Source organism: Haemaphysalis longicornis, unplaced genomic scaffold (assembly GCF_048455015.1).
Source record: "Haemaphysalis longicornis isolate Haplotype H1 unplaced genomic scaffold, Haemaphysalis longicornis Haplotype H1 scaffold_1, whole genome shotgun sequence".
NCBI classification, from domain to species: domain Eukaryota; kingdom Metazoa; phylum Arthropoda; class Arachnida; order Ixodida; family Ixodidae; genus Haemaphysalis; species Haemaphysalis longicornis.
Window position 1 is genome coordinate 377,760,032 of NW_027526203.1, and position 27,721 is coordinate 377,787,752.

A 27,721-nucleotide genomic window follows, 5' to 3' on the forward strand; every position below is an offset into this window, starting at 1 on the left:
CTAGTACACTGTATCATCGTCGAGTACAATGATATGCCACCGTGAATGCCATCGCGTTTCAGGTTTAAAAGCGAAGCTTAGCGTTCTCCATGTTTTGCTCGAAATAACGAAGTCTATGTGCATCAAGTGGTTCACAATGCGAGTCCATGCAAAATTTGAGCATGAGCGAACGAATTGTTTCGGCTATATCATATTATCGAAAAAAACGCTCTTTGGATTTATTTTCCTTGAGTACTTAAATTTAGGTTTTACAAGGAACAGTGATGGACAAATTTTTAGGTAGCTTTTGAATCGAATGCCAAAAGCGCTAACAACTGTGCTCAACGCGAACCGGTGCTTCTGCTCTGGCAACGTGGAGTTGCCTGGAGTAAACAATCATGGCGTTTATTTCAAGTGGGATGGTGCTTGTGTTGGGATTTATTTTGCGACTAGGGCTTATTTATACTCCTTTAGCAAAACGAGTGTCTGACAGGGTTGAAGTTTCAACGCCTATGAACTCGTGGAGACGAGGTAAGACCGGATTTCACCTGAGTGAGCACTTGGTTGTTCTGCCGGTAGCCGACGGAAGCGGGTAGTTTACTTCCCTCGTTACGATTTATGTAGTCACAAATCGTTCTCTGAGTGAAAGATCTGGTTGTTTTTAAGGTGTACTGATGGTTCGACCATTGGCACGCATACAACGCCACAACCGAATGTCTGTAGAGCAACTTTACGCGGCGTAAGGCGTCCTGGCTCATTTTGACATGTTGGAGTCGTGTATTTGTGCACGAAATAACGAATGTAGAAAACTATGAAGGCGGACGAGCAACAAGCAATATCAGAGGCAGTACTACACGTATGCCTTTTGGCATTTGTTTCGCTTCTTGCGGGTGTTTGTAGTTTTAATTGGTCAAACACTGCGAGGGGTAGGAAAGGCCATTGTGGGCATACATGCAGCCTGAAAATTTTTTGTTCCTTTATGCTGACAGCTCCCAAGCATGTGCTGAAGTCAAACATTTGTGTTCTTAGTCGTTTTCTTTGGCTATCTGCTAAGCTCAATTACATATAACGCTGCAGTTGAAAATATGAATGCGGCTAGAGTTTCGTTTCATTGTAGGCAGCCTCTGCAAGGCTGAACAGAAGTATGAAAGCTCTCCAAATTGTTAGCTTATCTGTTCAAAGAGAGACCTATGCCAAAGTTACTAAGTCAACCAGACTTAGCCCTTGTGGTGACAGAACAAGGTGCTTTGTCCTATCCTCCCTCACTTTTTGTCTAATCCTGCACCAGTTCTTCAGTAATTGGTGCGTACCGAAATACCCAAACCAGCATCAACCTAACTTGATTCAGTGTCAGGGATACCTTATCCAAAACTACGAAAGAGTGGTGAAGTTATGTCTAAATTAAACGATTAACTCCACGAGTCTTCTGTCCTGGATTCTGATGCAAGCTAGCAACTGCAGCAACAAGACATATAACACAGAAATAGGAAAAGGCCGTACAAATTTTCGAGGGTTCTGTTTAGCTGAGTAATCAAACTTGACACTTATCAAACTATCAATAATCAAACTTGACCCTGACCTGGAATCATTGAAGCCTTGGATAGAGCTCTATTATTGGCTTTTATCATTTTGTCTGCATGGAACTATAATGCTGACCATTGTTCCATCCAGACAAGATGGTAGAAACTCCCAATGCAGACGTGTTCATGTATAGAGGTTTGGCGTATGTTAGATTCACATTTTGAGGGTTGACACGCTGAAGACCCCAGGTTTTTTGGGCATGCCATAGTAGAGGGCTACATAGTAGGGTGCTACAGATTGATTTAAACCACAGGAACATGTAGGCTGTAGTACAGAGCAGGGAGGCTCCGTAATGTGTCTTGTTTTGTGGTTAATGGCCGTGGGACTCTTAAGTTTGTAGCTCCCCAGCATAAAAAAAAAACATCTTATGACAGATGCATCTTTATCACATTTAAATTGGGGCTTGTTTGCATTACAAAACTCTGCTAACCTTGCCACTGAATGTACAGTGCTCAGCGATTGAAAATGCGATACTTGGAGCGAGTGGCTGCTGGCGCTTGTGTCACCCCAGGTGAGCACTTGCGAAAGCGAGCTGATGCGTTGTGGTATACGGTGAGGGTGAGAGCACTCGTGACGCATGCTGATTGCATCCGGTAGACAGCCCTTCAGTGTGTGGTTCTTGGTGGTGCCATAGGAGCGCTACATGCCATTGATTCAAAACTCTACGCTTGCATGCCATGCAGTGCCGCGCGAAGCTGTGGGAGCTGGCAGTGCGCGCATTACGAAGAATTTGAATGCGCATTTATCACAATGGGTTATCATGGTGCACCGCTTTGGAGCATAACCAAGGTGCTCGAGCCATATTGCGTGCTTAGTAAAAAAGAAAGAAGAACGAGGACAGAGAAAGCACTCAGGTTTTATTCAAAAAAGACAAAGAATAGTGGTAAAAAATGTCATGTCTCCTCGAGCGGCCACGACAGCTGCCATCCGGCAGGCAAGACTGTTGAAGAGGCCAGAGACTATGTTGCTGTTTGCCAGGAGATTCCACTCGGCCTCTACCGCTGCCCACAAGTCACCGACTGAAGCCCGGTGCAGCGTTCGACGAGACATTGACCTTTTGATGGCACCCCAGATGTTTTCAATGAGATTCATATCCTCTCCTTGTGGTGACCACTCAAGCGTCACAATGCCTCTTTCTTGCATGAGCCGAGTCACTGACGCCGCCATGTGAACCAGGCTTCTGTCTTACTGGAAGTAAAGGAATCCATCCGGAAAGGGCTCGCTCAGAGCGTAGGGGAGCACAGTGCTGTTTATTAGATCCCTCAAATCTTACCAAGGGTCCCAAGCTGTCCTTCGATACTGCTCCCCAGACGCTGACGGCGCAGCGGCCGCTGCTGGCCACTTGCTGAAGGTTTGCTCCTACAAACCTGAGCAAAAACATAAAAGGAACATTTGCTATTGATATGTTATAGTCGCGTTGTGATATGGGAAGTTCAAGGCAGAAGGTCGCTGAGTTAAACGGTCAGTTGTGAATGATGGAGCATTCGTTTGAAGGCATGCAAATGTGCATCACTGTATTTCGCTAGCCGATTGTTCTGTATTGGTAAGAGGCTAGGGCAGTTACTAAGTGGTTGGAGCATAATGAGACCGGTGGAAAAGGCAAAGCGAATGCCTGAACAAGCTAACATGGTTTGATAAATAATAAGTAGGAAATGCTTACCAAAACAGAATTCACTGCTTCTACAAAAATCCCGCCTTGTCTAACTAGCCTGTAAATTACCGAAAAAACGATGTATATGCTTGCAGCCACTAGATTATCGTAGCTCAGCATGCTGGCTATGGCACTCGCCCATACTCGAGATTTTTCACCCTATGAATTTCGGACGGATATCATACCTTGTATTCTCACTCCTCCAGATGCACTGGTGCTGGCCCCATCTGGTTGAGAAAGTCGATTTGTTGGAATTTTTGCCTTGTTCAGGCCTGACAGTGGCTTCCTCGCCGGAATACGGCTATGGAGGCCACCTTGATACAGACGGCAGCTTACCACAGACGTGCTTGCAGTTAGCCCGAGCTCATTCTGGATCCCTTCGTGGTCTAAATCAGGTCTCGTCTCGCTGCATTCAGGATGCGTTCGTCCTCGTTGGCTGTCGTTGCTCTCGGCCGGCAACCGCGGGGCAATTTCTCAAGGCAGCCTTCATGGCAGTAGGCATTGACAATCCTATTTCCAGAGGAATGCGCGTGGCCTGTGATTGTCGCAATCTCTTCCTGCGATATGCCTCTGTCACACATTGTGACAATTTGAATGCGCTCTGCCATCGTTATGCCGGGCATGGCTGATCCAGAATGAAGATCACAGGAATAGCTTCACCCATTTATAACGCCTTACACAGCACCAATACTGATAAAGGTGGGCGTCACCTTTTTTTCATCGAAATTATCAGGTACAGGTATAGCTAGCCACAATCAGTCACACTAAAGAATTTATTTGCACAGGCTCGAAGCTTCGCGGCATCAGCAGTTAGCCGGCAGTGCGCCATACTTCTTCTCCATGGGGGTGGGTCGAAGGGCTGCTTGTGGCCTTGTTCTTCTTTCTCTTTTACCATGCGCACAATATGGCTCGAGCACCTTGGTTATGCTCCAAAGTGGTGCGCCATGATAACACATCGCGATAAATGCACATTCAAGTTCTTCGTAACGCACGCGCTGCCAACTCCCACAGCTTTGCGCGGCGCTGCGCGGCACACAAGCGCAGAGTTTTGAGGCCATGGCATGCAGCGCCTGTATGGCGCCGGCAAGAACCACACACTGAAGGGCTGTCTACCGGATGCAGTCAGCATGCATCACGAATGCGCTCACCTGTGGTGCAACAAGCACCGGCAACTACGCGCTTTGAGTATCACGCTTCAGTCGCCGAGCACTGTACTTCTTTAGAGGGGCCAACATTAACTGTGTAATCTCCACTCTGCTGCATGGCACGTGGCAGTGAACTTCTTGGAGGAAACTGTTAGAAATACCACCTGTTAACTAGGCAAACTAGCTAATGCGGCAGATCATAAATTTACTACAGTCTAACCTCGTTATAACAAAGTAGTATCGGGCACTAAATTAGTTTGTCATATCTGATATTCGTTGTAACAGTAGGGGTAAAAATTGGCCTGAACAAATCGGCAATCTGACTAGCGCAAAAATCTTAGATACGAAAACACTTTATGCTAGGCTTCGAACCCACCATTAACGAAGTAATCCTTACCCCTGTATCCTTGTGGCATTCCAGAATAGATGACCCAGAACATGAGAACGTGAAATTGCAACAGATCAACGTGTATTCGACAAAACAGGCCTGCGTTCTTGTCTGATGTTGTCTACGTCAGGTGGCTTTCACAACATTGAGCAGGATAAAGTTTCACACGGAGTCTACGAACGAAAGGGCCTTTTCTACTTCTGCAGTTTTGGACGTCGGGAGTTTTTCCAAGTAGCTTATCAACCTTTGTCAAATATTTCTTCTTTATAGCCGATATCGCCAGTGGCTCTCGCGGTTTCGGTTTCGTTACAAAAGGAATAAGAGTCATTGAAATAAAGCGTGCCCAACCAAAGTCCGTATTTAGTTCGCTATAGAAGATAATTCGCTCTATGGGTGTTCATTATAACGAGGTTCCTATGTAATTGCTTTAATGATTATTGGATTTGATACTGCGCTGAACAACTCTTGCTAGATCTCTGTGATATTTTTTTTATTTCTTTGTTGTTGTCTCTTTTATTGTCTAAGGGTTTGCAAGATCTCTCCCACAGGAAAGTGGTGTCAGAGTACTTTAGTAGCTGTTTTGCAGTGGCGCTCTGAGCTGCTGTGAAAGATATTCCATGTATAAGGCTGATTCTCTTTCTCCTTCTCCACCACCTTTTTTTTATTTTGGCAATTTAGTCACTGAGGGACTCTACCTTCATCGTATGCAACTGTCACCCTACGATGGAGACATCTTTCATGAGGTGACTGAAATCACATCTGGAACATAGCTCAGCCCTGTGCTGCTGTGACTGACAGCCATTTATTTCTTACATTCTTTCAGCCTCCATTGTCATTGGTGGTTTATGACTACGTAACAACTGTTCTTGATGAACAGTTTCTACCTCTCCTGTTCATTGTAAGTGATTCTTTGATTTCTTAGTGCGTGAAGGTGCAAAATGTTTACAGATCTTTCTATGTATTTAAAGAATTTTTTTTACAGTGTTAATGCTCTTTTTGTTGTTGTTGTTAAGGCACAGATTCCTGTTGCCAACTAGAAAATTTGACAGCATGGGTAGCAGCAAGCAATGGTAGAAACGACGACCAACCAAAATTGACAGCTGGTTGTAAGCTGTACACAATGCCAAGCTCATGGAACCAGTGTGGCCCAGGGCTTCTTGCTGCCTTAAGTGGTAGCAATTGAGTTCCTTCTGGGAGGGGCTTATAATATTGCAACACTTCATGCGACACCCACGGCTATGTTAGTTAAATCCAATGGAGTATCAGATTCATGCCTTAAATTATTTCTTAGGTGTGGGGTGACGCACAGTTTCCATTTTGAAGTGCGATAATTCAAAACATTAGGACAGAAAAATGTTTCATAAGTGCAGGTTTTAATCCCCGAGACCAAAATAACAAGTTGAGCAAATCGTCGCCACATTTTAGAATTGGCTGTGGTGCAAACGTGGACAAAAATGAAAACGAAGGAGGTAGTGCGTGACCTTCTTGCTTTGGCACTGTCCCATCTACTTCCGTTTCATCCAGGTTTGTTGTCAATTCCACAATGGAACCCTGCTGTAGTACACCTCTCTGTGCACTTAATCTTAATTTGCTCTGCTCATCCATTTCTAGAACGCAGTATCTAGAGTTACGTCTGACGGAACCCAAAATTGAAAACTAGAGTTACGTCCGGCGGAACCCAGAATTTAAAACTAGGGTTACGTCCCACGGAACTTTAAGCCAGTTTCTAGAGCTACGTCCGACGGAATCCAGAATTGAAAACGAGTTACGTTCGACGGAACTTGAGGCCAGTTTCTATAGCTACGTCCGACGGAACCCACAATTGAAAACTATTAAGTTACGTCCGAGGGAACTTTAGGCCATTGTTTTGAGTTACGTCCGGCGTAACGTAAAGCACACAAATTTTACAGCTAACGGCACCAAATACCGTGATGCTCTATATGTGTAATCTGACGCAACATTATTGAAATGGTCGCTTGTACGATACATGACGTCAAATTCGAAAACACAAAGGTTGCTGCTTTACGGCCAAACTGGTTCGGAATGAGTAAATCACAGGTAACATGTTCAACAGCGCCGGTTCCCCGTCAGTCGAGTGGTCAGGAGCGTGATATAAGCGCCCACACTAATGCAGGGATGTGGGTTCGAATCTCACCTAGTTGATGGAGTTTTTTTTTTTTTTTAATTAAAGGATTAAGATTTTCCTGTACTTGTCAACGTACACTTTTTTCCATATCCAACACATGCAAACAAAGAAGAAGATGGGAATTGTCAAAATAGAACCTCCTGCCGTGGGCACAGTTCCAGTTTGTAGTGTCTGCAGTTTGTGCCGAGAACAAATTTACATGGGTCAAGTCTTTTAACAAATGTAATTAATAGGTCTAGGCGTCGGTTAAATGCTTTAATCCGATTAATCAGCTGGCTTTATGCACCCAGACCCAGGCCAGTATATATATGGCCACCACTCTTTCAGCCTGTATACTGAAGTGAGTGATTTACCCTTCGGCAGCTGTGAGAGTGACTGCTATTTTATGTCATTGTGTTTATGTATTTTAGGTGTGCGACTTGTTGACAGCCATTCTTCTGGCATGTGCTGCTAAGAAGTGTGTGAACTACATGGTGAGTGTGCCTCTGGCCAGGTCCTATATTTCATTACTGACCTATCAAAGCATCGTTTCATTACCTCATTCATTTCAGACATCATCATCATCATCATCTGCCCTATTAACTCTTCGTAGCTTTGATTGATTGATTGATTGATTGTGGGGTTTAACGCGCCGACGCAACGCAGGCGATGAGGCGCGCCGTAGTGGAGGGCTCCGAATTAATTTTCACCACCTGGGGTTCTTTAACGTGCACCGAAATCTCATACACACGGGCATTTTTTGCTTTTCGCCTCCATCAGAAAAGCGGCCGCCGCGGCCGGGAATTGAACCTGCGACCTCGTGCTCAGCAGCGCAACGCCTTAGCCACTGAGCCACTGCGGCGGGTTCGTAGCTTTGATACTTAATTGAATGAGCTCACATGTGGCTACAAGTTTGTGATGGTGAACCACACCTGCCCTGGCCAATTGGTTTTGACGTTTCCTATCGGTCCTAAGCAAGCATTTGGCATAACATAGCCAAATTGGAGGAAGATTGATAGAGTACCTTCATAATTTTGGTGAATTGTTTTTTCCCCAGTAGATGGTATTTGTGTTCTTTTGTCAGTTCGGTAAATAGCTTTTCTGTGTAGATTTAAAACCGTGAAAAAAATATAATGCTCCAATGCATTTACTTTGGCGAGTGGTGATTTGTTTTGTGTTTGTCAAAGGTCAGCCAAGAAAACCAGATCAAGAAAGCCAAGAGTGCCGAGGACATTGGCCTTACTATGGAGTCGGTGAAGGATGTTCCAAAGCTGGTGCTTGCAGTGTGAGTGCAAAGGCACTGCCAGTGTGCTGTTGGTTTTCTCCTGCACAAGTGTGGCAGTCTTACTTTCTGAAGCTGATGCCAATGAGGCTTGGCTTGCAGGTACCTGCTGTCTCCGTACAGCCTGCTGAACTGCATTGGCATGGCGACCACACTACTTTCCAACCTGCTTGTGGCTTTATTCTTTGCCAGTTTTGTTCATGGTAAGTTCTTTACTATGGCACTAGGTCCAGAGGCATAACACCTTTTGTTCTATATTTTAGTGTTTAGTTGATATGACACCTTACTTTATGCATATCTTTCACCATAATGAGTAATTGCTCATGTCAGTCAAAATTGAGGCGCTGGCTGTGAAGATATCTTCATCTCTGTCAGTTGCCTATCTACACCATCTTTTCTAATTCCATGCAGTGCTGTCGAAATTATGGATATCAGCAACCAGCTAAGATAATTAATTGGCCTCCGGCAACTAGTCACAGCGGTGAAAACGCTTTTCAGCACTTACTTTTTGTGCAGGGCTCTTTGCAAACCATGAAAGAAGGATGCGTGCACTGTCTAACCACGTAACACTTTGCAGGTGTCAAATTTTGTGTCTTCTTTATCAGTGCACAGGACTGCTGTACACGTGACCTTCATTCTGGGTTATAACTTGGTGGTGCTGGTAGACCTGTTTCAATAGCTACTGCATTGTCGAGTGGTGGAGCTTCGGTAGCACTGCACAGTTATAATGAGACAGAGCGTAGCATTTTTTCGTATGGCCCAGATTTAAAAGAGCAGTATAATAACGTAGGTAAAACTTGTGCTGTTATGCCACGAAACAGTGTTGCTCTGGGGTAAAGGCAATGTTTTGCTACTCATGGCCAGATGCCTAGGTGAGCAGAAATGCTCAGTTGCACCTTCCCTCAGAAGATTTCAAATTCTAACGTATTTCTTAGTGCAGTGCAAAAAAAAGGCGAGAACACAAGAGAAAAATGCTAATGGGGAAGGTGCTAGCACCGGTTCCATATACATTCTCTTGTGTTTGCGTCTCTCTTCTATTTATTTTTTTGTGCCAGGAAATGTGAACAAGTGCCTGCAGTACCAACTTCCCAACTTTTCACTCCCATAAAATGTGTGTTGGTTGCAGGCTGGTGGCCAATCGCATCAGTTGCCCTTGCCATCGAAACATACAAGTCATTCTACCCCATCATGTTTCTACTGCCTGCACTTCTTTATTTATCTGAGGTAGGTGAGTAGATGTGGTACAACGTAGCCATTGCAGGTAGCTTAGCCGTAAAGTTGGAGACTTAACTAAATGCTAGTCCTCTGAGAGGGCTGCCTTAAATTTTCTCCATGTACATACATGCTGCAAGCAAGGAGGGCCTAAGGTACTTTACATTCTGATAAAAAAATGGGAAGGCACAAACTGTAGAAGCTACTGCCAACACCAGCTCAGTGTCAGTTTTTAGGAATAAGAAAAGCACAACACTGAATTCTTTGCTTTTCAGCTCTCTCGGGTAGACATTGTTATCACTGTAACTGCCATCTGATTGCTTTTTTTGTCGTAATCAAATGAGTCAAGCAAACGAAGCAAACTGAGGAAGTTGGCTTAACAGTACAAACTCGCCAAACAAAGCTCTAAAAGGGGCCGTGAAAATGACATAGAACTTCCGTGTGCTCGAAGACTTTGGTGTAATGCCACTCGGGCCAATTAAAATGCGAACTTCAAGCGTAGAAGCTATACAAGAAAATCGGAACAAAGAGGGGCGACTCAACAGTTACTTTCCCGCATCCACTTGTGATACTGGAAGGCTAATTTATGTAATTGGCTGACACTGACAAGAGCAATCGCAAGTGGATATAGTTTTGTGGGCTTGCAATTTAGACTCCTAATACAATGTAGACCGCTTATAATGTATGTTGCAGGAGCCGCGAAAATCTGCACTATAAGCGGTACCGCACTATAAACAAAACATGCACGAATCCAACCACATCGCAACCTACCTTTCAAATGGAGGCACGGTCTTTATTTCGTCTTTTTATTTTCACATAAGGCGCTGTTGCACGGTCTTACAAACAACGAGTGTGGCTTTAACTTTGTGTTTATGTTTTGAGAAAGCACAGCTGCGTTTCTTAGCGTTTATGAATGGATGCCACGGGACAACGTAGCAAGAATGCAAGCGGGATTTTTTTTTACCCTCCACCTCACCTTGTGTTCATGGTGCCAAAGGCGGTTGCTTATCACCACATTGTACAGGTAGTGGAAACCTTTGGTGTCGCGGCTTGCTATCTCCAGATGTTCGAAAAAGGAAAGGGAGGTTGCTTATCTGCGCAACGTTCTAATAGAAGCAACTTACTACGCGGGAGTAGGGTGGGTGCGGAGGGACACCCGCTGTCTTTTGAGGTGCGCCAAGAGCAAGGGCAGTTGGGGTTATCACGTGGGTCGAAGTTAGAGAAGAGCAAAGAGTGCGCGTTGTGTCAGAGGGTTGATTCCGTTGTTTTTTTTTCTTTCGCACGACCCTAAAACGATGCTCCAGATGCGCCGGTCGATCAGTGGACCCACCAAAAAACGACACAATAAACGGTATTGTGCTTTGGCCAACTCCGTTTTGAGCAGTATTAATCATGGAGTTCTATGATAAGCAAAACAGTGGTCATTAAAACCCCCATTATATCCGGTCCTGCACTATAAGCGGTTACATTATAGATGGTCTACACTGTATTGCAAATAAAGATAATGCTATTTTGAAGCAGTAGGGAGATTAATAAATGGTGTCATTGCATAGCATAAGGAAAGCCAGCATGAGTCAGAAGGGATTGCTGTGAGCAACCAGCGAAAGACCAAGACATTGTGCCCTCTCCAAGTGGCTCTTGTGGCAGCGCGATACCGGCCGTGGTGGCCGCTTTTCTGACGGAGGCGAAAAGTAAAAACGCCCGTGTGTACGAGATTTCGGTACACGTTAAAGATTCCCAGGTGGTCAAGATTAATCTGGAGCCCTCCACTACGGCGTACCTCATCGCCTGCGTTTCGTCGGCGCATTAAACCCTACAATCAGTTATCAATCAGCAGCGCGATACCCATGGAAATCTAAAGAATTACAAAAAATTTCTCTCACTCTTTTTTCGGAAGGGCAGTGAGGGTTTAGCCGTTCTCAAATTTCATTGCCTAAAGCAACGACAGGGCCCGTGGCTATGCCATCACGCAGCATTACAGGATGAATGCCCTGCTAGGTTTTACTAGGTATGATAAGTGGTTCTAGATACCCAGTTTCTTCAAAATAACATCGAGTCAGTGTACTGCTGCATCGTAATGTAGTGCAGTAAGAGTGGGTAAGTTGAAGTTTACCCCCTTTAAGCACGAATCTTTCCAAGGTGGCAGCAGCATTTGTGTCTATGTGTTGAACAGTGCATGTGCCTCATCTTTGTGTTCACATTCTTTTGCGCTTGTGAGGTGGTTACAAGTTTTGTTTGTTGCCTTTGTCGTAGGTGAAGCGCCAGGGAAGCGGTGGCTCTAGTCCACGGCGGACCAGCCTTGTGATGGCAGCTGCTTCACTCACCTTCTTGCTCACTCTCGGCGGGCTTCTTTATGGATCGTATCTGGTCACTGGTTCTTGGCAGTTCCTGCGTTCCACCTATGGCTGCATGTAAGATCATTTGCTGCTTATGCCATCTTCTCAACTGAGCACTCACCGTGGTAGTTCAGTGGCTAAGCTGGTCTATTTCTGGTTGCAGCAGATGTAATTGGGATGTAGGCAAAATGCTGAAAGACCCAGATGTTTTTAGGCAATTGCTAGTGGGTCCACCAGTCATCCTTGCCTGTCTTAGCAGCTTGAGGGCACGTTACTCGCAGTAGGAGGGGGAGCTGGTAATAACTCTTGGGAAAGGATGAGGGGAACAATCCAAGGAGAAGAACAATCCAAGTGGTACGTGTGGAGGGAAGAGTAGCATCCGAGGAGCAAGCATGGCAGGGACGCCGGACATTTGAGGGTGTTGTGGCGCACCATGTGGGCAGGTAGTTATTTTGGCTTTGCCCGCTGAAGTATTGTGCTTCTGTGCGAATCAGGTGAAAGTTTGAGATGTATAGAGCGGGGGCGCTGCAGTAAGAAACCGTACTGGAGTCGGTGGCTAAGGCGTTGTGCCGCTGAGCCCAAGGACGCGAGTTCGCTCTCTACTACGGCAGCTGCTCTTCAGGTGGTCAAAATTAATCCCAAGCCACGGTGTGCCACATAGCCCAGTTGTGGCTTCGGCACACAAAATGCCATAATTTTGTAAAGAAACCAGAGTGTGGGCGTCATGCAGTGCCACTGGTACGGTCTTGGCAAGGGCGTGAACAAACTTGGGGGAAGTCAGCCAGGTCACTGCATTCACTCGGGCATGACCATACATGTCAGCGTAACCAGCAGCCAGTACCAGTGCACTTAGGGAAGGAGAGGGACAAGACAGTGATATGTGTAACAGTTGGGTTCTGTGGATGGGATTGGAATCGGTGATTATGTATGAGCATTAGGGTCCATGGCGGAATGGTTAAGGCGAGGAGCTTCTGCTAGGGCAGTCGGGCAGGAGAGATGTGTTGTGTGGAGTGGTGCGTGTCACAGTTTAGTTCTGTGGATGGGTTGTGTTGTGTGCAAAATGTCAGCGGGGAACTAGAATCAGTGAATGTACACAAGTGTCAACGAGAGAATGGTTAGCGTAACAAGGTTAGTGGCAGTGCCGTTGCTTGCATGCCGATATCTAGACTGGCCTCCTGGTCAGTAGGCATTGTAAGAGAGACTACAGTGCTCATTGACCATTAGACCGAAGGCTGTGCACAGAAAAATGTGTGTATCTTACTAGAGCAGAATGCAAGGCAATTCAGTTCTCATTGGTGCCTAGACCTCTGATCATGCACATTTGTGTGGGGTGGTTCATGAGGGTATTTATGCATTGCTGTCTAAGAGAGAGAGAGAGAGAGAGAACAAACTTCAATTAAATCCAGAAAGTGCTTCAGAGAGGCGTCCTCATTCCAAGATGCCTTGAGCTCGGGCCGCGTCGACAGCCCTTTCGATCAGACGCAGCTGATCTTCGAGGCCGGAGCTGGCCAAGGCTCTCTCCCAAAGCTCCGTGGAAAGGTGCATGTTAGGGGGGTCTAGGGTAGACTTATCGCAGCCGCCCACTATGTGTCTGAGAGTCCCAGGCTCTCCACAGAAGCAGCAAAGTGGAGAAAAGTGTGTCCGGTCAAAGAGGTGAAATCTGGTGGGATGTGGAAAGGTTTTGACCTGCAGGGCATGCGATAATCTTTCTTGATCCCTCAGTAGCGATTTGTGGGGTGACGAGTAGGTTTTACGGCAGCGCCTATAGTGGTGTGTAATTTCCTGGTAGGTGACAAGAGGTTGCGTGCGCTTGGGCTCGGCTTCGGCTTCACCAGTGCTGGCTCGGCGGGTCAAATCTCGAGCCACGAGGTTCGCAATCTCGTTGCAGGGGATTCCGCTGTGAACTGGTGCCCATACAATCCTGACTGGTCTTGTTGGTGGTCTCTGATTGATTAGTCGAAGTGTTGTGACGTGCAAGCAACCGTTGGCAAAGTCGCGGCACGCCTGCTGGGAGTCTGAGATTATAACTTTGGCGTCGCTTTGGCCAAGTGCAAGTGCTATCGCGGCTTCCTCGGCTTGGAGAAAGTTGTGTCCAGGGATTGAGATGCTGCACCTATGCTGCTTATTTAAAACGACGGTGGCTGCAATGGCTGCTCTTCCGGGGTAACAGGCTGCGTCTGTGTAGGCGGTAGATGGTGCATCTTCGTACAACCTAAATATTGTCCGGGCTCGGGCTTCTCTGCGATCCTCGTGATTCACAGGGTGCACAATGTGTAGTAAGACCGGCACAATTAAGTGTGGTCTAATGGAGTCGGGTACGTTTCCAGTTGTTAGTCTGTACTGGTTCTCACGTTCCCTTTTTTTTACCCCCGTTTTATGTGCGAAATTTTTAATCTATGAGGGAAACCTTTAAGTCTCCAGTGGCGCTGAGCCTTTTGGAAAAAGTGCAGTTGAGATTTATGTTGCATAGGAGCCTCAAAAGTATAAAAAGGACCAAGGCAGACACTTGGAAAAAAGGAGAGATATAAAATGTGAGATTGGATGGAGTTACAAGAAGTGCAAAACCCTGAATGAAGAGTTGGGGGTGTTCCTTGTGAAATCAATTTCTTATGCCAGGCTCTTATAGATGCCTGGGACAAAGATGCGGGAGGTGGTTGCATACGGGGGATGTCTGCAGAAGATAGATGTAGTTTGTGGCAGAAACCTTCTGGTTTGGCTTTCATGTTTAGGTTAAACGGGGATCTATTAACAGATGTACGGCTGGACAGGGTGACAGTTATTTGATGCAGGGAGAAGAGAGAGGCTTGCCTTCTTTCCCTCATCGCAGTAAATAAAAGTAATTCCAAGAAGTTACTGTTGTTGGCATTTTTCGTGCAATCCCTCGTCCAACAGCATATTGACAGTGTTCAGTGTCATGTTTTTGCCCTTGAGCGGGGCTTAACTGGTATCGCTGATCTGTACTGCTGCTGCTTCTGCTCTTCTTTTTTGTTTTTAAAATTTTTGAACACAAGCTACCCAGTTTGCAGCTGTGGTCATATTCCTGTTCGTGTTTCCAGATGTGCTGTGCCAGACCTGACACCCAACATCGGGGTCTTTTGGTACTTCTTTACTGAAGTATTCGAGCACTTCCGGGTATTCTTTCTCTGGATCTTCCAGTTGAACGCTTTTGTATACATTGTTCCACTGGGAATTCGCTTGAGGTAAGTCTGTTCGACTGGTGCAGGAAAAATTTCAGGGCAGTGTTTAATGCATGTCCTGCTTGCAGTATTGCCTGCAAACAGGGAATTCAAGGGGGTGGGGTGAACAAAGTATTAATGGAGATTGGTTCGAGTGAGGCTGTACGGCAGTTGGTACATCAGTTGCAGCATAAAGAAGTGTATCCAATGTTTTTCTGTCTTTGTAGTTCCTTTTGCCTCATATGAATTTACCCGCTGTACTCAGGGTCACTTGAATTTGCCAACTGTAATGTGTTTTAATTGTGCTCGTAATGGAAACAGATCAAATTATCTGATCTCTAGTTTCTGTATTTGACGTCTATGCACATGGGACAGCACATGTGTGTTCTACTTTAGTTGCAAACTGCTAAAAATGGCACAGTGCTGCAAACAAACTTTTGACAAGCATGTGAAATTTCAACTCCCAAGTCACCAATACATATTCGTTTTATCCTTTCTTCTGATAGGAATACTAATTTACACTTGAACAAAGGCACTAGCAGATGTAGCTTATTAATAAATATTTTCATATTTAAAATGTACGCGTTACACTACTTCTACGTACTGGTATTTTAGTTGAACTCCTGTTTAGCTTTATTATGATTGCTCGGCTGGTCATAGGTTTAGTTCCCAGCTAAGCTCGTTTCTTTTTTTCTTTCTTTCTTCCTTTTTTTTTTTTTTTTTTTTTTGATACCAAAGGAACTGCCTCAAATCGACGGTGTGAACGTGCTTTCTGTAATTTTCGATTGAGCTTACCGTACTTCTCAGTAATAAGCCTAATGAAACTGGGAGTGCTACAGTTTTAGTCCAGCAGATGAACATGGGGCAGTCCATTGCACGGTGGCTATGTGATGCTTCTGGAATGGCTTTGGTATAGCAGATTCATGCTATTTGTATTCAAATTCCTACTAACAGTTATGCATGATACGAGCTGAATAAAACTAGCTACGGTTATGTAGTCATTTTAATAGTCCAATGTCATTATTTGTTTTGGTATAGTTCTGATAAAACATTTGTCACAACTGTTTCCTCTAACCATACTCCTCCTATTAAAGCAGATGGGAATCCCGAATTGTTTACTAACCAGGGTGAACCAACTAATTAAAACAAGTAAATTAAACTCTTAGTGTAATGGTCAAATCGTCTTAGCGGCGAATTGCAGTATGATTTTTTTCTGAGATATCTACATGAGGTTGAGAACTACAGAGCATTCAGGAGAAAGCTGGCTTTACCACAGGGCATTTTCTTGCGTGGATGCCGGACACAATTGAACGATAGGGAAGCAGTGGTACACAGCGTTGTGGTAAAAAGCAAAACTCTTGTTTGTGTGAATTTTCTGTGCTTGTCGAAGAGCCTCGGGTCGCCTAAATTAATTCGTAGCCGTACATCATGGCATGGCTCACAGTCCAGGTGTAGCTTCAGTTCGTAAAACTCCAACTTTAAAGTTTGTGTGCGGCTGATTGCTCTATTATGGGTTTCCTCAACGGCAAGGCATGCCATTTGATTGAGACAAAAAGATTATAGTTGCAAGTTTGGTTCATTCGAAAGATTGCCTCGTTAGAATAACACTGATACAACTCTTAACGCAAACTTCACTAAAATAAGCTCTATAATTAGGAAAAAGAGAATGGCCATGTGACCCACTAGCTCATTTCCCTCACAAGAACCTATGACATATTATGGGCAGCTGTGCGATTCTGAAGCCGGCAAAAGCAAACACAAGTTAGGCAGGGCTTATAAGCTTTCAGGACAAGCTATCTGTGCCTAAATTCAATGCTTATTTCTTTTTATAGTAGTAATAATGGGGGGGGGTAAACAATGAAAGTTATGAATGCACACGTGAACATAGAAGCACCAGTGCGTACTGTGCGCACTATGTTTTTTATGGCTGCACAGCAGTCCGATGCTTTTGGGTTGTCTCGCACGACACTGGCCAACTGGCCTAAGCGACATTGTCTAACACGGCCCTGTTTGTCGAGCATAACCAATTTTTTATGAAACGATTACTATCGACCGTAACATGCCAGGTGCAAATCCGGTCGAAAACAAAATGAGTGTGGACAGCGGGCCTGAGCGGTATTGTGGTGCCATCTAGAAGATGGACGGTAAACGAAGCAACGAAAGACGTTTCGTCGTTCACTGCAGCCCTAGTGAGCATACTTAACATTCGCTTCAGATACCTTCCCTGCATACATCGTCGCTGACTCAAGAAGCACGATTTAGCGGGAACATTGAAATTCAGGCTTAAATTGTCTTATTTCTCAGGGAATAGAGCATTGTTTGCTGCTTGACCAGCTCTGGGGGCACTACAAAACATCTAATCTTTCGAATCTTTTGAATAAAGCAACTTACATTTTGTCTTCATGGCTCATTTGAAGGGCACGTTCAGTGACTTTGGAATAGCTAGTTTGGCTGGCAGTGAGAGTACCACCAGTATGTTCGGACTGTCATATCACTGTTCTGCCATGCTGTCTTGTGAGAGTGCACAGAGAAAGCTTTTTATGGGTTCGTATCTAAGCAGTAGCTTTTAATCACGGTTTAGGTAGGGTTCTAGAAATTACCTTTTGCAAAACCAGTGAGTATTGCTTTAGCAAACCTTCTATTGAAGGGGTCCTGAAAGGCGTTTTGAGCACACTAAATGAACAAGCGCAATTACTAGATTGTGTGGTCAACATCATCTGTGCAAAGTATAACTTTTTTACGTGCAGCGGAAAGCTCACACTTTCGTTGCAAAGTTTGTTGCCACATTCCCACTCTTTCCTGCGTGTTTTTGGGCTCTGGCATCTTCCGGCATGTACGTCATCAATTCTCCGACTTGTGTCACGAAGCAGAAATCTTGCAATTGGATGGCTTTTTCTCGCACTTCCGGCGAAGAGAAGCGTCGTCTGCGCATGTCAACGTGTCGCGGTGGTGCCTTTGGTTAATTAACGCTTGATGGTATTGTGTTCGTCCATATTTATCTTTTTACTCTATTACCACGCTTCCTGTTAAGCTGCGTTGGCTAAGCCAACACGACGATGACACGAACACGTCGGCCGATCGAAAGTCTGCGTGCTTTGACTGGCTCGCTGACCGAAGACGCCGACAATTCCAATCGGCCGAACGGTCGTCAAGAATCGATCGTGAAGCAGGAACTGCGCCCAGACAACATTCGTGCCGTAATGAATGCGGGTCTGTTCTGTTTGTTCCTAGAGTGTAATGAACGTAGTGAGGTCCATGAAGTTCGTACAACTCAACATTAGCGCTAATGTAATCCGTATTTCAGCTTACAATGCTTCAGCCGTTCGCTTTGGCAACAATTCATTTCCCAGAGTCGCAAACTCCATATTCGTGTATGACCAGCAACGCTTGTAAAAAATATGAGCTAATTAAGAGTAGGAGAGAAGTTACAGAAGGTTTATTAGGTAATAAAGAATCAATATCGACCAGCTTTTAGCGTAAAGTGTAAATTAAAAGCACAGCGAGCACTATTCCTGCAGGGCGATATCGCAGTTGGAGCCGAAACAAGTGATGTTGCTGGAGATCAGCTATGGTGGGGGCTTCATGAAACCTTACTGCGCAACTGTTATTCAAGAAATGTTCAGTTAACAAGCCAGGAATTCTTGAAATCAAGCTGAAAACAGTGATGTGACTTGAAAGGTGGGTCTCGATCTAGTATGCAGGTTATTGCTGTCAACTGCCCATTCTGTCGTGGCGCAGTGAGCTAGCACCTCGCGCTCACTGGAGCAACGTCGTGGGTTCCAATCTCGGATGGGTGCTGTTGTTTTTGTTTGTTTGTTTGATTTTGATTTTTTGCGCAGTTGTTTAAATGGCATGGTTTGCATATCATATTCGCCAACCTAAAACAAAACTTTATGCTTGAACTGTGGAACTACCATATCAAATATCAATACATCGTTTCAACGCATCAATGCATCGTTTTGTGGGAATCAATGAGAACCGAGACCCGCGATCCCGAGCCGGCGCGCACTTCGGGAGAGACTTGTGCGCTGAAACCGGTCTGGCGCTCCGCTGGTTCGTCGGTGTCCCCCGAGAGATGGCACCACCCATCTGTGCGGGCATAGGCGCGCGGGGGCGGGCGGCGCGAGCGTGTGCGCGCGGGAGTCGAGAGAGTCTCGTTGGAGACCCGGTCGGGGCTGGTTCGGCGGAACATCGCGGCGGTGGCGGATACATGTATCTCAGGTGGGAACTTTGTTTGTCGCGCACCGTGAGTGCCTGCCTCCCGTTCGCGATCACGACCCGGACGGCCCGATTCGTGAACGCCGTCGAGCCTTGTGCTCGCATGCTTTGGGATTCCCCAAATAAACGGCTGTGGTTCTGCACTACTGTCTACTGTGTTCTCGTATCGGCAAACCTCGCTGGGCTGCCGTAGGCATGGGAGCCCGCGTGGTTGACACGCCGGGAGCTAGCGGGGTGGCTTACGCCAGGACTGGCTAGGTCGTTCGAGGGACCCCTCACATATCCCACAGTTTTAATGCATCAACAAATCATGCCATTGGCACGATTTATTCATTTTAAACTCGTGCTTTGTTTATAGAAAAAGGCAATGGTACTTTCAGAGAAAGTAATACTGATGTGCGCATTTTGTGAAATTGGTGTGCCTTTATATAGAGTAAACATAGTTTCCTTCTATCCACTTAAAGGACTACGGCGCGCCTCATCGCCTGCGTTGCGTCGGCGCGTTAAACCCCTCAATCAATCAATTATCCACTTAAAGGAGCCATGAAGAGAAAACACAAGTTTGGTTCATTCAAAAGATTGTCTCGTTAGAACCATACTGACACCACTTTTAACGTAAACTTCGCTCAAATAAGCTACATAATTAGGAAAAACGGGAATGGTCATGCGACCCACCAGCTCATTTCCCGCAACAGAACCTATGATGTCACATGAGCTAAGCTCTGCGATTGGTGGAGGCTGGCAGAAGCAGACGCAAATTAGGTAGAGCTTACAAACTAGACGAACGAGCAATTTGCGCTTAAATTTAGGGCACATTCTTTACAAAGCAATAAGAATGATGGGACAAACAGTGGAAGTTACGAAAGCACATGTAAACATAGAAGTACTGATGCGTTCTGCTGTTCGTACTGCGCACAGCATGCTTGGTTTCGCTGCACAGCACTACGGGGCTTGGGGTTGTCTCAGACGACACTGGCCGATTGACGCAAGCAATGGTGTCTTACGTGACCCCATTTGTCGAGCGAGCACTGTTTCACGGAACGAATATTTTCTCCCAGAACAAAAACAAGCCAGGTTTAAATGCGGGCAAAAACAAACCAAACGCTTGCCACGGTATGGTGGCGCCATCTAGGTTACGGAACGTAAAGAAACGCGGGAACAAACCAACACCGCTGTACAGGGTGGAGACAACCTTTGAACGGTCCCGTGCCGCCGCAATTGGGCCAACGGGCTCAACGCGTTATTCTTTTCGTTTCCCACGAGACCTAGCAACGCGAAACAGACAATATGATTCAAACTTATTCAGTAAACCGCGTTGCGGCGATAATTTTAGCGCGGTTTTGACACAATGACTTGCTTCGGCGGCGAGCGAGCAACCGAAAATGGCGGCGCCAGCGTATACGTGTCTCTACCCTGTACGGCGGATGCGTGAATGAAGGTACTCTAGGCTGCAGAGCGGTCGGTTCCTGTGATGTCATTTGGGACCACGAAAACGCACGATTGAGCGGGAAAATCAAAATTTTAACCTAAATTGTTTAATTTCTCAGTGACTAAAGCACCGTTTGTATCCGGACAAGCGCTGGGGGCACTATAAAACACGAAATCTTTCGAATAAAACCAACTTGCATTTTCTCTTCATGGCTCCTTTAAACAAGACAACAGGTGGGTTTTTGGGGAGGGGGGAAGGGGGTGAGGATATAAGGCCGCGGCCGGCAACCAATCCCTCCACATATCGCAACTGGCAGCACTGAGCACGTAAAAAATGAATGAAGAGCCTTTATAGAGAGGAAAGGGGCTCCAGGCCATCACAGGAAAAAAAGCGAGGGTGGAATATTTGTTTTGTGCAATCAAATGCAGGGTCGTAGAAAGGGGCAGGCCCCGCCCCAAAGCTCACACTACTCTTCCAAACCACTCGTTATATCAGTTACGGTGTACTTGGCTAGTTGATAAACCTACGGTCGCATAGAAGCTTCCCGGAAAGTAATCGGGGGGGGGGCATCGAATGCACGGCACACCCTAAAAAGGTCCCATACAGTGCAACCCTTCGGCCGCTTTTTTGTTAGGGTTATAAATGTTTAGAAACGATTGGAATAACTGAATAGAATATTACTATTTCCTGTGTATGCGCATGTGTGGCGTCACCACAGCACGACCAAGCTCAACATTGGCAGACAGCCCTGTCCCGAAGCGATGCTACAGCACAGAACATTGCAGCAGCAAATGAAGCCCGCAACCAGATGTTCTTGCAGACGTCACCGTGAAGCGATGCATCATGAGCAGACACGCTTGCGTGGTGTGAGGAGGTGGACGAAACGAGGGAGAATCGCGGTGTGGGCAAAAATGCCATGTTTTGATTTGCAGTTTCTCCACCAATACTTATCTCTTTAACAAAATTCTTGCAGGAGGTGATTACTAGGACATTGATTTACTTGAAAATGTGAACACCCATGTGTCGGCAAAACCTCTTTCAGGGCCCTTTTAAACTAGAGGTGTAGGCTGGCTGCCTTTATGGCAGCAGTTATGTTTTCCACTGGATTGATAAGCAGTTATGAAGCCACGGGATTGATAAGTGTGGATTTGATCTCTTTGTATTTAACATTTCAGTGTTGCTAATACCTGTTGTTGTATCTTAGCTAATGGGACACTAGATACTATCGTTTATTGACTACGTTCTTTCATCTGCCGGCAGCTATCTCAGACAGGGTGCCATATTACAGGTTTATTCAGAGTCTATGCTTGTTGTTTATCAGGCAGCAAGGGCATATATCAATGCGCAATGACGGGCACCTTGTCATCTTGCTTGGTTCTTAGCAGGCACAAGCCAGTGGACCCCACATGTTGCTCATACATCAACTTGTCTGCAAAATATTTAGTGCAAATGTTTAGCCTCACACTCTTGTCCAGTCTGCATGACCTTTGTGAACCTTTGGATTCGTTTAGCTCTCAATTCTACTGTAGAAGTACATACCTTTTGTATGCTCTCGACAAGGGCAGTTAGAGGACAGTTGTCAGGGATGCCTTTAAGGAAATAAAGTGACATGCTGACGGGTTAAAAGCTTGTATGAACAGAATAATTATGGACACACACGTCTGAATGAATGTACATTATGGAGTTTAGCTTTGTGTGCAAGCAAACCTGGCACAAACTTTTTTTTTTAAGCTTTTTACGGCTCGAGCTTCGCAATCGCTGCACAGCCTGCTGCCGCTTCTGCACGGCGCTTACGGGATGGCCGCTGCACAGCTGGTAGTGGCCCATGCAGTATTTTGGTTCTCTTTCGCTTCCTTTTGCCTTTTAGCAACCTAAATAACTTGTTATGGCGATGTCTGTAAGCAAATAGTGTGTTTAGGGCACTTCAAAAAACAGATGCGTCCTGATAGAGCGCTCGAATGACAACAAGTGCTATCAATGGACACGGAAGTGCGTGTTTCTTCGCCGCTCTTATAGGCGTCGGTGACGGCAGCAGCATATCATCACTGTCACCTCCGAATACGTCAGGCGGAAGTGAATGCTTTTGTCGCCTCGTTTAGACCGGGTACTGGCACAGTGAGAGGTTGGTTTCGTTTTGCAGTACGGACAATGAATGCGGCTTTGTTTTGAATATATACACCGTAGAAAAATATGATTTTGGGATGTGATTACCTAATACCTGACAATAACGTGCCTTTTATGGGAATAGAGGCCACGCGAAAATGTTCAGTACATTACAAGGCTCTCCATCGTGAAATATGTGCCCATTAACGCCATATAGCAAGAACCAAGGTGGGTGAATGAATCCACAGAAAAATAAATGGTCTGCAACTCCAGGAGAAACGAAATAGCTCGTAAGGGAATTAAAAAGAAACACAGTGTAGCTTCGGAAATGCTAAAGAAGTTCGTCTAAACTTAAGCCAGGTAGAATTTACCAGACCACTAGATGCGAAATGCACTGCTATTTTGCAAGACATGGGCGGGGGTACGGGAGGGGGATGCTTAGTGATTGTTATATTCAAATGCGGAGCGAAATCAAGGAATGGACATTTTAGTAATCACACACACACAAGTTGCGTGTTCACTTTTATTTAGTTTTTTAACTTTAACGAACAGCTGATCACTTGGCGGACGCATTTTTCGAAGTATACAGTTAGTATATACGTAGTCACAAGCGATAAGAGTGTAGTAAGAGTGTCGTTGGAAGAGTGTGGCATCTGAGAAGGCCCTGTGATTTCACTTTTTTGCTAGATTCGGCAGGCTGCCTATGTCGTATGACGATATTTCAAAGAAGCGTTTAGTCGCGGACGCAGATATATGTATGTACCAAAAGAATGTTTGCAAATGCTCACCTCGCGACAAGACGACCCAGCAGTAAATTCTTTGCCATGTGCTGATTCCCCCATATAATTTTGCATTATCCATCGTACTTATTTCGTAGAATGTCCGTGAAATTAACGCCAAATTGGCTTGTTCAGGGTAGTAATCAATATCTGAGATAGGAAGCGTAACTGGCGAGCTGTGCTCCGCTAGATTATGTAAGCACACGAAACCGATTTACATCGTAATGTATAGCCGTAGCATGAGTATCTGAACGAATGCTGCTTAGAGAGGTACTGTTAGTAGATTTCAGGGCCGTGGAAATACGATCAGCTCCATGCATATGCCGGTTTCGCGAGGCCGGCCTGTGACACTCACCTGGTGCTTATGCGGACCGAATGTACCACACTTAACATCGCACCGGAAGGATTTACACTCTCGTAAATACACAACATTTGCGAAAAAAGTGACTGCTCCACATAAATATGTATTTCCAACACATTCAAACGGAAAATATCAGTCGCCAATGTGCCGCAAAAGCAAAGGCGACAGTGGTGAGCGGGCCGGAAACTCCTACGACTGCTTTCGAAACGGGCCGCGGGGGGATTTTAGTGGCACCCCTACAGGCAGCGCTCGAGGCGTTTAGGCGTCGCTTTGTTTTTAATTTTAAGAACAGTGGGGGAAAAAAATTTTTCAGTTTTTATCCTAAAAACTGCCTTTTTTCCTCCAAGGATTTTAAAGGTGTAACCATAGCAATGAATCTTGAAAAGTCTTGAATGTCACGACTTGCCTAGGCTATCAGGACACTGCATTTTGTGTAGAATAGTTGCATGGGGTTGGATAGTGATTCTACTTGTCTGTTTGTGTTTCCACAGAAGGGAGCCCTTGCTTCTGCTCTTCTTGGCGATAGCACTGACGACAGTGTTCAAATCGTACCCCAGTGTTGGTGATGTAGCACTCTACACATCCCTGCTACCCATCTGGAAGCATGTGTTCCCATGTGAGTGATGGCCGAGCGGTTCTTGTAAGCAATCTGATCTGCAGGGCACAAGCAGCAGAGTTTGACTTGATTTGTAAAGGCACATGAGGGGCCATTTTCTTGTTGTGTTGAAATGTAGTAGCAGTACCCCTGGTACTGGTCGGGCATCAGCTGCCACTTTTAATGTCTCCATAACCCCTGTAAATCATTGCTGTTGGGTTTTGCATCAACAAATATGCCAGCATGCTGTACTTTGCAACTACTTCTGTTAGTATGAGCTGTTCATACAAGTCATACCACTTTGTTTTCAGATATGAAACAGTACTTCTTGGTAGGCTGCGTATTTGTGTCCTGCTCAGCATTAGCGCCGCTCCTGTGGCACTTGTGGATTTTCTCAAGTAGTGCAAATGCCAACTTTTACTTCGGCATCACTTTGGCCTTCAACACTGGCCAGGTAAGTGCCAGCTTTGTAGAGGCCTTGTTTCTGATGAAACTTTTGATCACTCAGAAGTGCATGTTATAGTTGCATCCTGAAAAAAAAAGCTGTGGGAACACTTCACAGAGTTTTAACATGCAATTAACATAAAAAAACATGCACTTCATAAGTAACAAATAAATTGCTTATGCTAGCAGCTCCAGTCAAGTCAGTGTCACTCCTAAAAAATATCTAATTGCTTTTTTGCAGATTTTCCTCATTACAGACTTGCTCTTTGCTCATGTCAAGAGGAGATTCTATCTTGAAAATGGCGGCCCGAAGGATTTAGAAGAGAAGAACTTAAAGCTGGAGTTGCGCTAGCAGCCAGGAACCCTAGAACATTTTTTAACTTTGTGGGCAACCACCGAAACAGCACATTATCTTCCTTTTGAGAAGTGGTGCAGAGTAGTATTTTTGCATTGAGGCTGTGTGATACATTATTGCCATTTTTTAGTGCTCCCGAAGCATGTTTGTCCACAGTCCAAGTACCTTTTGAAAGGATTACATTGAGCCAGTGGCATGTATGTATAATGAGTCTTCATTGCTTGAGTGCATAATTACTTACAATTGTATATTTTCCAAACAATAGGTGCAAGTTTACATTACCAAGCTATGTTGGACCACGAAGTGCTTAAATATTTTTTGTCTGTTGCCTTTGTATAAAATGACATCAACCTGGGTTTTTTTTTTTTTTTTTTTTTGAAGGGGGGAGGGGGGGGGAAGGGGGCATTTATCTGATCTGTTTATTTGTTTGTAGTCTGATTTTAATTTTGATTAACTGTACCTCACTCAAGTTTATAGCTGGTACTACTTCACCACCTGCCGTAAGCATGTGTGCCATTGCAAAAAACAGTGGTGCCTCAAGAAGTCTTTGTGCGCATCTATGTGTACGGTGGTACTATTCTTGGAACCTGAACAATGAAGCACACATCTGGCCCAAACTTTTTATTTAGTGTATTTGTTAGTTTTGGTGCTTACTACAGTGTGCTACCTCATTGACAAATGATTGATTTGTATTCATATCTTAAAACCACTTGATTTTCTCCAGTTATTCGCTTGTAAAGGTATGGGATGCAGCCATAGTGACTTCGAGATGCTCCTTTATTCCAATGAGAAAATAGCGCTGACAGAGACAAGGACAAAAAGAGGGGGACACACGAAGCACGGCCTCTTCTTTTTGTCCTTGTCTATGTCAGCGCTATTTTCTCCTTACAGTGTCATATCAACAAGCCCAAACTAGCACTCTCCTTTCCCTCATTGCTGATATTTAGTGGTTGTCTTCGTATTTCTTCCTTTGGCCCGCTGGTAGCTTACGGTGAGTGGAGCTCATCGTTAAACCTTGGTGAGCTGCTTCCCTGCAGCAACGTGTTAAAGGGAGAGGTCATAAAGAGGGAATGTCTCAATATACACGAGTCCATTTGAAAGTAAGAAAGGGTTAAGGACTCATTTTTTGCTTCCCACGGTGCTCTCTTTACAAGTATAAATGTCAGTGGCATGGAACTTGAGTAATCTAATGCACCTTGTGAGTCTGTACAGTCGTTCGTTGTGCTTGCTTCATACAAAAACCAAATTGTTTGAAGCAGTTTCTGGAGTTCCTAATTTTTAAGCACTTGTGGGGAGCTCTGGTAGCAATCTGTATGTAATTATCGAAATAATTTTCTCCTACTTGAGTTCTTTTTCTTACAAGCATTTGTTGCTCGAAACAAAATTATTTCTCTTTGCTGAGTGGGGCCCAAGACCTCCCGACTGCTGAACAGTCCAGTGACAAAATTTTGTGTCTAAAGGCTATGTCCTAGGCTTGTACATACATTACTGTAGCAATCTTGGGTGTTTCAAGTGATATGTTGTCCTTTGCAGTGAACACAATTTTTTCTTGAATCTTAACCTAAAGGCGTGGGAGGGTTGTACACCAAGACCTGAACTGCTAGTGTCAGCCAGTACATTCCACGTGCTGAAGATGGGAGTATGGTGTATTTCCACATTATCTGAGCATGCTCATCGTGGGGCTAGATAGAGGTAGCTTTGCTCACACAGTAATTTACTCATAGCGTCCAGCAGTTCTGCCCAGGGAAGTTATGCACGATCTGTGCAAAGTGCCCCACCTGCAGACGATATCGTCCCCTGCACAGGCAGCCCTTCATCCACTCAAGGCTCTCACGGCTGTAACTTGTGCTGAGCTTGTACTGCTCAGGGGCCATGTTAATGGCTGCACTCCATAGACAATAAACATTTGATATTTTCCCTGTGACCCGTCAATGGCTGTGCCTGTCATTGGTACAGTGGTGTTCTACCACTGAACATCGCATGACCACACATAGGGCCCCATTTCCAGCCCGACGGGCTTCGTTGCCTTATCTGCTCTGCTTGTTCCCTTGCGGCCCTCAAACTTCTGCACAAGGGGCGTTGGCAAGTCTGCTTCTTGCAGCCCAGACACTTGTTAAATAAATCTTCAAAGCTGGCTTGTGTGTCAAATGGTCAGGACAAACTTTTTGAAAGTTAGTGCTTGTCCCTGGCTCCCATCTTCTCCTGTTGTGCTTGTCTAGAGTTTGCGCTCTGCCTTTGCCTCTTTTAATTATGAACCACCAACATGTCTAAGAACAGGTTCTTTGCAGTGTACAAAGTTGCCTTCGTGTCCTTTTTGTATTCGGCATTCTTGCCCTGATTGTGTAGCATCTCATAGCACTTATAATTTGCGAAGTGGGTGCCTTTGAGAGGAAAACCTTTTATTTTAGGAGGAAACTAGATATTAGTTCTCTGTCGTGAAGTGCTTTGCATCTCCACAGAGTAAGGAGCACACTTTTGTGAAGTAGAACCAACATCAGTGCAAACAAATAACAGCAAGGGTTGCTGAAGTCATGTTATGTGCTAGATAAAAGTCCAACAAAT

The 27,721-nt window shown here is 45.2% G+C and overlaps 1 protein-coding gene and 1 long non-coding RNA gene across 2 annotated transcripts; one reads left to right on the forward strand and one right to left on the reverse strand.

Annotated features, from left to right (window-relative positions):
• The first annotated feature begins 294 nt into the window (after positions 1-294).
• Positions 295-27,721, forward strand: Pig-u (phosphatidylinositol glycan anchor biosynthesis class U). Its single transcript, XM_077686409.1, has 12 exons — positions 295-510; positions 5,423-5,487; positions 5,568-5,642; positions 7,301-7,363; positions 8,057-8,154; positions 8,254-8,354; positions 9,278-9,375; positions 11,617-11,774; positions 14,756-14,899; positions 24,257-24,381; positions 24,672-24,814; positions 25,046-27,721. The coding sequence occupies exons 1-12, from the start codon at positions 378-380 to the stop codon at positions 25,154-25,156; spliced, it is 1,314 nt and encodes a 437-aa protein (XP_077542535.1). The 5' UTR covers positions 295-377; the 3' UTR covers positions 25,157-27,721.
• Positions 1,982-5,076, reverse strand: LOC144155141 (uncharacterized). Its single transcript, XR_013319515.1, has 3 exons — positions 3,397-5,076; positions 2,834-2,927; positions 1,982-2,748 (listed from the first exon to the last, which is right to left on the reverse strand). It is a non-coding gene; the product is annotated as an uncharacterized LOC144155141 (long non-coding RNA).

Bases quoted from the DNA above. Each gene is read 5' to 3' on its own strand.
- Pig-u (XM_077686409.1), top strand. From the start codon at position 378: ATGGCGTTTATTTCAAGTGGGATGGTGCTTGTGTTGGGATTTATTTTG. The intron at 5,488-5,567 runs GTGACTGAAATC...ACATTCTTTCAG, and splicing joins ATGGAGACATCTTTCATGAG to CCTCCATTGTCATTGGTGGT. The intron at 11,775-14,755 runs GTAAGATCATTT...TCGTGTTTCCAG, and splicing joins CGTTCCACCTATGGCTGCAT to ATGTGCTGTGCCAGACCTGA.